At 42.0% G+C, this 12,652-nt stretch overlaps 2 protein-coding genes across 4 annotated transcripts in view; one reads left to right on the top strand and one right to left on the bottom strand.

Annotated features, from left to right (window-relative positions):
- Positions 1-9,070, bottom strand: part of LOC139121046 (dual oxidase maturation factor 1-like) — a 29,925-nt gene extending 20,855 nt beyond the window's left edge. Inside the window, exons 1-2 of one of the 2 annotated variants that reach the window (XM_070685635.1) lie at positions 8,844-9,070; positions 8,304-8,524 (exon numbers count right to left, since the gene is read on the bottom strand). In XM_070685635.1, coding sequence (XP_070541736.1) covers positions 8,304-8,486 — 183 coding nt within the window. In that variant the 5' untranslated portion in view covers positions 8,487-8,524; positions 8,844-9,070. The other variant, XM_070685636.1, reaches the window with a different exon arrangement.
- Positions 9,071-9,678: 608 nt separating this feature from the next.
- Positions 9,679-12,652, top strand: part of LOC139121044 (dual oxidase 2-like) — a 67,303-nt gene continuing 64,329 nt past the window's right edge. Inside the window, exon 1 of one of the 2 annotated variants that reach the window (XM_070685633.1) lies at positions 9,679-10,099. In XM_070685633.1, coding sequence (XP_070541734.1) covers positions 9,904-10,099 — 196 coding nt within the window. In that variant the 5' untranslated portion in view covers positions 9,679-9,903. Of the gene's footprint in view, positions 10,100-11,583; positions 11,663-12,652 lie in introns of those variants that run through there. The other variant, XM_070685634.1, reaches the window with a different exon arrangement.

The raw sequence follows: 12,652 nt of genomic DNA, 5'->3' as shown, positions 1-12,652 counted from the left end.
ATTTTTTTTGGTCAAAATTGACAACATTTTCCCCATGGAAGTAAGGGAGGCTACGCCTATATACAGCGGCCATTCTGAATTTCGAATATCAATAAAATTTAAGGTAATTTGTTTCCGTAACGGTTACCCTAATTTTACACGAAGTTCCTCGATTTTTATTCTTGTTCATTCAAGCTAAGAGAAAGGTTCAAAGCTTGTTTGATGAAGGCTGGCCAAGGGGCAAGAGTTTAAAAGTTTCTTTTTTTTTCCGAGGCGCGAATGAACTTGTTGAAGAAGAGGTCATACGATAACGCTGTATTCCCTGGATGAACTTTGACCTCGAAAAGCGGAATTAAAATAAAAAGGCTCTGATCATGCGATGCCGATGATGAAAATAATTGTAGAAATTTCAGCTGAAATGAATTCAAGTCCTCTTGGTTTTGCTTTTTGCTATTGTATATACGAAATGTCGCCATACTGTTCTATAAACGACGTTTTTATATTCAGTGACAACACTGTCGGCCAATAACGGTGACCATACTAACGTTTATATTTGCATGTGACTGTTCCACGAGTTCTCCGCAAGAGTTTGTTTACTTTTGCATTTTGACAAAGGTGCGGTTTTCTTTTGTTACATGAGCCACAGTCCCTCCAACAGCTATATGCATGATACGAACGAGTTTGAAGTGGTATTATATTGTATTTGGCAATGCGCCATTTCCTGAACAGAGGACCGTCGTGACGGATACAATCTATTGCTGTCGTTCAGCAACCAATCATCAGAACCGGTAAAAGTTGTTATTGCCCGGTTCTCAACGCCCACGAATTGAGTCATCAGTGCATGCATGTCTATTATGAGTCCTGCACAACCTGTAACGCGTGTCGTTAGTTGTCCTTGTCTGTGATTAAAACCAGCGCGTGACAAACGAAACTTAAGCCCCCTTCGCCCCTGCTTTACCGTCGTGACGTCTGCAAATTTGCACTTTAAACTGTTACCGCCATGGTTACGCATCTGCTCTACGGTAACCGTATGTGTACATAGGTAGAGACGATAATTCAAATTTCAATGCATATGGTCGTCGTCAGAACTTCGAACTTTGAACTTTCATTTACAGGATGAATGCACATCGGGGACAGATATTCGTACTATTGCATTACTCTTCTGGTCTATCACTTATCGGGCTTACAAAAATAATCGCTGTCTTACTTTTTCAACAAAATAAAAAAAATACGATTTCAAAGACTAACGTCGCTCACGATGGCAAAAAGCAACCCGGGCCGTCTCACCGCTCATTTTATTTGTGGAAAAAAAATTAATACCATCAACCATGGCATGGCATGGACGACATCCCTTATGGTAGTTTAGGGAGTAGTGACTTTGACATAAATCTCGGTGGGAGCATGGTCTTTTGGCAGTTCCATGGTGGGAGTTAGAAATGAGTAGTGCTACTCACGTCGCATCTCGATTATGTCGCATGTGTTGTTCAGTCAATTATTTCCATTCTTAGTCAATTTTATGTTTTCTCTTTTTATTATTTATTTGTTTGCTTATGCTAGTCCGTGGAGTGTAAGATTGGGTGTGCCAAAGAAAGGTAGCATTGGTAAACACATTGCATTTATAAGGGACCGTGGAACAGGGAATCCCTTGGTTAGGGACCTGAAAGTCGAGTCAGTCGAATTTATTCTTGACATGTGTCACGCGAATAGAGATTGGTTTGGTAATCCTGAGGATAACCAAGGAGGTAAAAGTGAGACATATACACACGGTACAAACATGATGGGTTGGCGTTAACAAATGTATCCGTACAGGTTCACGAGTCTCAAATGTGTCCTAGTTTTTCCTCAAGGAGAAATCTGTCACTGAGAAGACATATTTGTCTATACGTACATTGGTGTCAGTGCAACGTAACTTCAATATTTTCTATTTCCGCATACTTGACCTCGCTTACAACATTAGCATGATAAAGACGCGATTTCGTTGAAGCGACAACGGCTAGACAATGAATGATGATGTGTCAACGACGTCGGACCGATTAGAATTTACATTGTGATACATTTGGACGTGTCATCAACCCTGACTACCTCCTACATCCTCTGAAGAGGGGTTGGTCCCGTGGCACATATGCCAATTTAAAAAAGATCTGGCTGCAAAAGACCCCAACATGTTTTGGTCCCTGACTGTGAGGTGGTGAAATCTCCGATATATATCGGATATTTACGCGCGATTTGACTGAATCTAGTATCGTCTAGTATTGAAGCCAGAGTCAGTTCTTGGACGTCGGGTTCGAACAGAACTGAGCCTTCATTCCTAAAACATATTGATCGTAATCAACTATTGCCAGATAACACCTCATGAAAATTCAATTGTTAAGTTGAGTAACAATCTTGCTATATCACGTGTTACGATATCGACAGCGTTTCCCGACAGCGTTTGCCAATATGTACTCTATTCTTACACAAGCATTTGTATCTCCAATTCCCTTATCGTATGCACACACGTACTACTTCCTCGTGACGTGTTTGACGTCCAAATACTTTGAAAGTGAGCTTGTACCGAGAACAAGTTGAAACTATACATCCGCTGTTTTAGGCTACTTCCTTATAGGCCTACTTCCCGCAAGCTGTTAATCGAAGGAAAACCGTGAGCTCACTGTACGTATGAATTAAATTCGTTGCAGTTCGTAGCACACCACCCAAGGGGACAACGGAGGCCTTTGTGAGCTCTATGCAAGGCTTTTCACGCAAATATTCATGTATACAGAGTCAGACCTAAAAGCGACGTGGAAACCTACATGCAGAGAAAGTTTTATGTAGCCTGACAATTAGGAGTTGAGCAACTACATTATTGAAACTTCCCTGCCGATAGTGTTAGCATATATTGAAAACCGGCTTATTAAACTATGATTGTATTCTAGTTTTGCGCTCGGGTCTATGCATTTCTTGTCCCGGTTTTTAATTTGCCAGACTGCTCATTCGGTCTGCCACCTAAGTCACTGCCTCTTGGAGTTGACCGGGGCGTCGTCATCTTTGATCGGACTCAGGATCGTGGAACGAAACCCAACAGTATTTGATATCGACCCCCCCTCCCCCCACCTTCGCAAAGTAAAAAACATGAAAGATTTCATATGTGAAATCCGACGGTAAAATAATGATTTGAACTTCCCCTACCAGACGACAAATTGCGAAAGTGGTTGGTGGAATTTAAGGACAAGTTTCTGTGAACAAACATCAACAACCCCTGAATGTGAATGACTATTGCGAATCTGGCATATACGTGCTTTCCATAGTGACACCACAGTCACTCGTGATCAGTCTATTCCGCTCGGCGTCTATGCCCCCATAGACGTGTGTACATATGCCTGGGTTTTTCTCAGGCATTGTACACACGTCTATGGGGGCATAGACGCCGAGCGGAATAGACTGATCACGAGTGACTGTGGTGTCACCACGGCACTGCACGTACAGTGCGAATGTGTGTGCACACTATACTTGAAATGGAGTGACAAACTTTTTGAACGCTGTTTCGTGTGTCTTGCGTGTGTTTTAATTATCTATGGTGTTCCAAAGACAAACCACGGCAAGACAAAATTGACAGACTTGTGCATGCCACCGGTGTTATTATGGCCACTATAAATACTTTTTGAAATGAAAAGTAGCTTGTGATATGGTCGCTACCACAGGCATTGAGTCCAATGCCTGTGGTAGCTATAGCAAATAACGCAACTGTTAATTTAAAGTTACAGTCAGTACATTTTACATGTAAAACGTTTCCTCAATGGATTTCGATCGCTCTTACGGCCAATAAACCCACGGCAGAATTTTGGTAATAAACCTTAGATTTATTGGCACTTCGATTGCGGAAATTAATCCGAAAATGGCAATGACCTTTGGTCCAATTACAAGCAGAAACGAACTCATGATCATCGACAGGGTCAAGTGTAGCCCCATGAGTATGACGAGTGTCCGGCTTTGGCTACGCTGCCTCCCTTGGAGATGACACTCGCCATCCTCGTACTCTTAGGGCTATGTCAAGTGTAAACTTACAGTTTAAAACACAACAGTTCCGTGACAAGGACATTTAATCGGCCATTCGAAAAATTTACAGAACTCTCCCCTGGATATAGTATTAAATAGGCACTTCCTGTTCATAGGGGACTGCGTGGGGATAGAGTTTCACTGTCTCTTTTCAATTTCACTGACCTCTGATCGAACCTGAGACAATACGACAATTCAAATATTTATAAGGGTAAACAATTTCTATACTGTCACAGCTATATATAATATTGGAAGTGTGTCTCGGTGGTCAATATTCTTGTCAGCTATCTTTAGAGTGAAAGCACTGCATGAGTCAAGGAGTAGTTCATTAAAACAGGATTATTAACAGGATCTTGTTTTCGAAACGATGCCAGGGCTGCTCATCAACTATCATATCCGGAACATGGCTTCGGTGGCCTGCTTACATGTTGCCTGTAGAGATTCGTACGGCAAGAAATGTTGAGTATTTTAAATGCGGCTTGAAAATCTGGCTTTTTAATCTGTATGATCAGTTATTTGTTTATGCTTTCCGGTATATTTTCTTTACCGCAGGACTGCTCGTGTGGTGCGTTCTTATCCCTGACACTTGCATCGAGTATTTTGTAAATTTGCATATTCTTTTGTGTGTTCTGTACAGCCTACTGTGAAGTATGTGTAGTGCGTTTTTGAAGGAATAATAATAATAATAATAATACATGTAATACTCTAATTTAGGGTCACGCAACCCTCTTAAAATTTCCACGAATAAAAATAACTATATCTAATGCAGAGAAGCAGAAAAGATCATAAAAATAATATGAACTGGAATGTGGTGGAATTCATCTGAAGAGCATAGACTATAGGATTGAGGGTCAGTAATGCAACACTTTGAACAAAATAGAGAGGATAAAATTCCAGCGGAGAATTAATCTCAAATAGTTTTGTTTTGCGTTGTTTTACTTTGTTAATGTTTTGAATGAAGGTTTTACTGTACAAGGCGGCAAAATATGCTGCTGACAATCTTGCGATGACCAGTAAGCGGCGATAAAAACGAGAAAGTACAACAATGGAGTCAAGAGCATCCCTATTGGTGTTTAATATAACAACTACAAACAAGAGTAAACATAACCTTATATTAAACGTGCACAGACTACTCGCCTTTCTCCTTATCACGCCCAGCCCTACGAAGATGTTGGCTGAAGATGGTCGGCCTTTGACACAAATAGTTATTTATTGCGACCGTCGACAGCTTTACCGATTCGAAAGTTCTAAAAGTTCAAACATTTTACAATGCACGTAAACTCTACGATAAAGTCTTTAAGATCAGACGATGGAACCTGTGCCATGCTCGGTCATTACCTTGAATTGTGCTCCACAGTTCAACATATCGCTTTCAAATGTCCTGCTTAAAAAATGGGTTATTATATTAAAGGTAAGTTTTTGTACAAGATATAACATATTGCTGCGTATTGCAGCTTAATTTTGTTGCTAAATTTCTGGATATAAAATAGAGAGAAAACTGTTTACGATGGCAAGCCAGCAATAAACCACATCACTGATTCACGTATAGGAAGAACGTGCATATTCCGAGTGAACTGGTCAAAACCAAATTGCGTAGTCGTTGCTGGGGTGGTGTCTTGCTATCATATTATGATACTAAGAATTGAAATTCTCACGTGAAATGTTAAAAGGGACTTTTTTCCTTACTGACAGCCTGCGTGTTCCAACTGTTTATTTTCACGTCTTGACCAATCAGATCGCTGTATTTTCACCAGGTATATAATAAACAATACACTCTACTCGTGAAGTTAGTAGCTATACCTGTACTTTCATGGTTTTCGAAACAGCTTCAACATTATGTTCATGACAGTCATATTTTGTTGCGGGTTTATCAGAAAACGGAGCCCGCCTTTCCAGTTTTACTGTGGAAGCAGTCGTATTTACAGAATACGATCACATTTCTTTTTAAGAAATTTCCTGTTGTGCCCCGCTCTTGCTAAAAACTCTCTCTTACAGTCATGCTGTGTCAGTAGCGTTATGAGTTCAGTATCCCCGTGCACAGACGCTCCATTATTCCCGCGATAATGGTCCAATGTTGCGCCCGTTTTCAACGCATCAAGATGACCGTCTCGCAAAATCACAAAATAATAGTGCACAGGTGTAGTTCACTAACTTAACTGAATGGAGGTCTTACCCCCTCCCCCGTAAACGAATGAATTTCGCTTTTCGAACTTGTGCAACAATCCAAGACAGTCCCTAATAATGCCTCTTTAAAAACCACAAGCCAAAGAGTGACCTATTAAGGATGACCCTTGACGAGCTGTGTAAGGGGCCAACAATAATAATAATAGTATCGAACATAAAATAAATGACAGTTAGGCAACCAACCTACCAAGTTAAACTTGGTTCTGTTCTTCTTGACGGCGGTATTATGCATGTATACATGTAAAGGTGAGAAATAGTTTGCGATGAACACTTTATTGTTCATTAATTAGGTGCCGCCATCTAGTAGATTTCATCAGTTTTGGAAAATAACCACAAAACATGTTTTAGAGGCCGATATACCGATTTTACTTATTTTGACCTTGACCTAAAATTTGGAGGGGAAAGTAGAGCTGTTCGTAACTGCCCTAACACTGGCATATACCTATATACCTAAAATATGCCCTCCGACTGAATTTTGATGCCCACTGCCCTCCAGTATCCATGGTCTGCCCGCTCCCCTATCCCCACAGCAATTCAAGCTCCCCACTACTGCAAATGTCCCATTGCCCAATAGATGCCTAAAAGGCAACCCAGATCAACGCAAAACCGTGCGAGCAGTATACTATTACCTTGGAACATTGCTCCTCTCTATGTTATAGGAGGGGCTTAAAAAACTTAATCTCCCATCAACTACGGCATTCCCCTCCCTCCTTCCGTATACGTATTTTTCGGTGCCCGCTGTCAAAACTTTTCGCCCCGCTCACTGCAAAAATTGAAATTTGATCCCCGCCAACAGTAAATATCAATTTTTTTCTCCCCACCCGCTGATTAGTTTTGTAAAATTTGCCCGCCCGAATAAAAACTGCGCACGAGTACTGACCATTTTGCACAAACAGCTTTGCTGACGGCATCTGATTACTCTATACTCTTTGCCGTCTGCAGAATGAGCATATCACGAAAACAAAGCAGCAGAAACCAATTTAGGAATATACAGCATATTATAACGCGCGATGAAAGTAATCCCACACCAGACATTGCGGCTTAGGGCCTAATAGTGATTGGGGGGAGGCAAACACAGCACACACGGATGCACACGATGCTGCCAAGAAGACTCCTCTGTCAACAGATAAAGCCGCACCCCTGCAGGAGCTCCACAGAGTTTACGTACGGCCCCTAGATTGCAACATCTTTATTGTCACTATGTATATGATAAGAATGCAATTAGCGCCTGTAATACAATCTACCAACGTTCTTTCATTCTTTGATTTGAAAGGTTGAAAGATGTGAGCACAATGCGACACGCTCCCGCCATGTGTAGGTACGATCAAGCATATAGGCCCCTATAAGTGTAACCAGTAAAGGTACAAAACAGGAAGTATTATATCCTACAAGATTAAATACGAAGTATGATGTATGAAATGAAAAATAAATCATTCCCCTAGACAGGCAATACGTCACAATCTTTTCAAACACAGTTTAATACACACATCTAGCAACCCGTTGTGTTTGCAGCAAAACATTTATTACATTTGTGTGCGCCGAGAGAACTAACAAAGAAAAGATTTTAATTTTCCAAAGTGGAAAAAGTGGTAAATATCTGGAGGAACTTGATGGAGTGTGAAACGCGGACTGCCTGATATCATCATCGGAAAATATTGCAGTAGTATTGAAAACAGTCATGACTGTGTCTGTATTGTAATTTCACAAGATCATGAAGAAAATGTGCCAATTCTCATTTAAGTCATAGACATCATAGATCATGAGCGTGGTCGCAATTTAATCTGATTCGCAGCAGACCGCGGTAATCGGGGTGGGCATACAGCCCTATGCACGTATACTGCGTGCGGTGCCACTGGCTGACATTTGAGCTGATCCTTGGCGCAGCTCAGTCACATTTTGTTTATCAAATCACTTGTGAACAGTGAGAATCATGTTGAAAGCGTCAACAGTATTGAGATCACGCTAATTATTCCCGCGATAAAAACTCGGCATGCTGTTGCTGCAGATAAACAGACCGCTCGCATGGCTGTGATGTTAACATCAGCGAACGCTCCTACATATACAATACATTTATTTGTCATGCAAAACTATATCACAAAGCTCACCTCTCTGCCCCTTATGCCAGGTATTATCAGTGCGTACGAGAAGGCAAGTATGACAGCGGCGCATATCAGCCCAGCCTCCACAACATCGACTGTTACAGCCGTCTTATTCTCTCCATAAGCAGTCGGCAGACCGTACATACGAAAGGCATCGTACAAACCGTCACTGGCTTCAGGGCTTTCCATTTTTCCGAAACAGGAAGTAGTTTATACAGCTCTGTAGACTGTAGTAAAGAAACGGCAATTGTCGTTAGCAGTACCAAATTTTGCTCGCGAGGTCAATGTATGGCGACATGCGTTGAAAGGCGAAGTGTAAAACAAAACTTGGCGCAAAATTATTGTTAGGTAAACACTTGCACTGAAGCATTAAAGACTCTCTCTCTCTCTCTCTCTCTCTCTCTCTCTCTCTCTCCTCACTACTACTTAACCGAGGTCAGTCACTGCACTGCCCCTCTGGTACAGGCAACGAAGTGCATGTTACCGTGAATCTTAGCCAAGCCAACTTAAATGACCACACAACATATACAGGGTAACCCAACTTACTGAGGCCGAGCAGAGAATTCGCCGGGAGTTGGAGATCCGAACGTTAACAACTCCAATACCAAAACGAAACTTTTGGAAATCGGATAAACTGCAAAGCCTAGGTTGTCTTCCCACGTGACATTCCCTTAAATGTATCTAGAGTTCGCAGAAATTGGGCTGGGCGGAAATGCAACACTATTCGTAGTATTCAATGGTTTGTCTTCTCGGCGAAAGGATAAAAAATGTGTTCTAAAGTAATGTGTTGTTAGGCAATGTCCCTCAACAATTGTGTGTGGGCGGTGCCTGCTCTGAGGCCAGTTATGTGTGACCATTTTACATTTTACTTCATAGTAGTGGAAATAAATATTATAACACTTTCATCAAACCAATTTGAGCATTTTTAAAACAATATATTTTCTCTTTCATATGCCTATTTTAAAAGATCACCGAACAAAAACAAAAAGAGCAGCAAGTTTAAAGGGATTAAATTGTGCTTTTGAAAGTGCGTAATATTGAACGATGAATCCGCGTTGAAAGCTGCTATTCAGCAAAAAATAAAATCATTATTCGTAAAACATTTTAAACTTTGAGTTTTGTCTTGACTTAATTTGCAGGATTAAAGTAAAGTATCTTTTTTAGGAGGTAGAAACTTCTACCTCCAGGTTGTCCCAAATCAACACTGTCATCACATGTGTTCTTTAACTTTTCTGTTAATAATTTAACATGATATTGCTTTAAGCAGCTAGCCACATATAAAGTTGTTTATCTTCTTTTTGGCCATTTCGGTTAAACTTAAGGAGCCTTGTAGAAGGCTTTGGAGATCCATCCCGGGGTAAGGTTAAAGTTTGAACGCGGAATGATATTTGATGCGTCTTTGTGAAGTAAAGAGTGGCGATTGGTCGCCTGGGTATCGTTTAAAGCAGAACTGGGAAATTACGATGACTAACACATCTCGGAAGTCGCAGTGTTTGACTTGAGGTGATTTAACGAGAAAGGCTTTGGAAGAAGGTTTCCTTCCAGTTCGTTATCTTTCTCCAGCAGAAGAGACGCACCCAGTGTGCCTGTGCAGCAACAATCAGTCATGCCGGGGTCTCTACGTGTACGGACATTTATGCAACTTTTACTTTTGGCTTCTTTCCTTGTAAGTATAGCCCTCGCTCAAACGTCGACTGTCGTGACGCCGCCCCGAACGTCGGCAGGTATCAATCCCACAGACGCGACTACCAAAGTCAAAACTTCGCAATCAGCGACTACAAAGAAGGATACTCCAGGCCCTGGTAAGTAACTGGGCAACTTGATCACCATTGTGCGTGTACCCGCAGCCGAACATTTGCTGTGCGGTCCGGCGAAGGCAGTTTGAAAAAGGCGTGTCGCTCTACCGTGTTGCGATCGACTAGGCTTGCACTACGTTTTCTAAACTTAAAAAATTCTTCAGACAAGAGGAATGCATATACCACTTTCACCACACTTTTACACGCACTGAACATTATACTCTTTGCCCGGAACTCAATGGCCATACGTTGAAAGTCCATGGTTAATGCTTAGCGAAACTGATCGGAGTCGACTCACGTACTCTCGAGTGTTACGTTACCATATAGTTCACGGTTGACAGCCGTAAATCGAACCCGGAAGTAAGTTCTGATTGTTTTGCCGTGGGACACAATTGAAACAAAGTTTCTCGACTTTTGAGGAAGAACGAGTTGTTATTTTTGAAGGTATACTACTTTCGTTCGATTTGTTTGTTCGTCAATATTTTTTAGACAAGACAATTTTATAATATACGACGGTCCCTCCCCGGGCCGTGCGGAGCCTATGACCTGAATCGGGATCCCCGCAGCAATGGCTCATTTCACCATTTAGGCCTAAGCTGGATGTAAAAATCTATTTTTTACATCCATGGCCTATGCGAGATACTTCCGTGCGCAAGCTTTCTGTATGCGAAGTCCATGTCTATACCATGGAGGTGTAGGAAGGGAGACCTCTCCCTTCTTCCTCAATGCTTATACCATGTGTATACCAACAAGTCGTCCGGGATTACTTGCATTATTAAAGCAAATAAGCCAGACATCGATTTGTGAAAGGTGAATGGTGATTTGTCGAAAGCTGCATTCTATCGTTCATTTCTTTGTGTGTTAGGCCTATCGTGATATATTTCGAAACTCAGTGGGCACTTCTATGAAAATTTCGCCACATGTTTCCTGTAGACCCTACGGTTTGCCAAAATAGGCCTAATTTCATTCACTGCAAAGGAATAGCAACTTCTCTTCGCACGATCGCGGCTAGCGGCTGAGCTGGCGCGCGCCAGTCACTTTCACGGCTGTTAGTGTTACGGGGTCCGCGTCACACCATTTCGACGCGAGACCACTTATTAACTGCAGATCCGAGTCGCGCGTACACACGTAACGAACGCGAAAGGGGTTTAGCTACTGTGGACATGAAAGATATAACACGATTTTTTTAAAGAAGGCTCAAACTACTCAAAGATTTGAATAAGTTGAAACCGAAGATGTTTTAACCTTTTTCTCTCACGGACCGTGTAATTTCAAATAGTAAATAAGCAAATTATGAAGTATTTTACATCTCTGGCTAGTGTACATTCTCGGAAGAATAAAGATACGAGGGCGAGCTTACGTTTTTTTTGAGGGGGGACACTTTCCTCACGGAACTTGTTGGTTCGACCAGAGACATTTTCCCACAATGCTGTGGATAGAAAAAAAAATGGCGGTCATTTCAACTCTCCGGGGTCATGACGTAGCTAGAAGCAGAAAAGTGGCGTATGATCCTTGATTGGTACGTCGCTTTTAGAGATAACACTTTTGCCACAAGAAAAAAGAAGTATGGTAGGTGTGAACATTCAACTACGCGTGTGAAAATGACAAGGACTGTTCGTTCGCAGTGTCAATATTCATAGTTGGTATCAGTGTAATCGCATACAGTGGGAGTCGCGTGTGGTTCGACACACGGCGAGGGAGATGCGGCAAGGGTGCCAGCAAGCATTAGAGAAAGAGGATGCTTAGTCTCTAGCCCTGCATACAGGTCTGTGTGTTCCCGGGGTTATACGGCCTCCACATGTGGTGGAGGCCGTATAACGCCGGGAACACACAGACCTGTACGCAGGGCTACTTGCAGTCGAACTACACAAGCGATTGTGCAGAGGTAGGCGTGTGTGGCATGTTCAAAGTAACCCGAAAGAATAATATTTTCTGTGTGTAACATTTTCCCGATAATTTCAAGCGTCCGTGAACCGCTCAAACGTTCATGCCGCGGTACAGAATCGACGAGACTTCTATCCGTAGGGAGTGCAACGGATGGCAGCAACACTCAGCAGGATCTATAGCTTAGCCCTGCGTACCGTGCTGTGTGTTCCTGGCGTTATACGGCCTCCCCACTACAATGTGGTGGGGAGCGCCGGGAACACACAGCATGATACGCAGGGCTAGGTCATAGCTGTGGTGGAGGGGTTAAAGTCGTAAAAGTCAAAACCAGCCCGTAATTTAAAAGCCCGGGCGTAAAAGGCAGAATTAGAAAATACCACAGCTATGGGCCCACAGCTACACTTGTTAGCACTGTAGTCTTCAACTGGTAACTTCAAGTTGCAATTGACAAATCTAGTTCTCAGCTTCCTTTCTGAAACACGTACTACCTCTGATGAAGTCTGAACGCCAGTGGCGACAAAATGTTTTTGTTACCAACAGTTGAATTATATTTTACCACACCTTGGAGGTAAAAAAAAAGATGAGACCTATTATTTAAAGTTTAGATCCAGATCCATACCATGTTGAGATTTCAATAAAGGATTGCATTACTATTACATTACACAAGCCTGGCTA

The sequence above is a fragment of the Ptychodera flava genome, chromosome 21, assembly GCF_041260155.1.
Source record: "Ptychodera flava strain L36383 chromosome 21, AS_Pfla_20210202, whole genome shotgun sequence".
Classification (NCBI taxonomy): Eukaryota; Metazoa; Hemichordata; class Enteropneusta; family Ptychoderidae; genus Ptychodera; species Ptychodera flava.
Note: the sequence above shows the minus strand (reverse complement) of the source record. Positions and strands in the feature narration are given on the sequence as shown.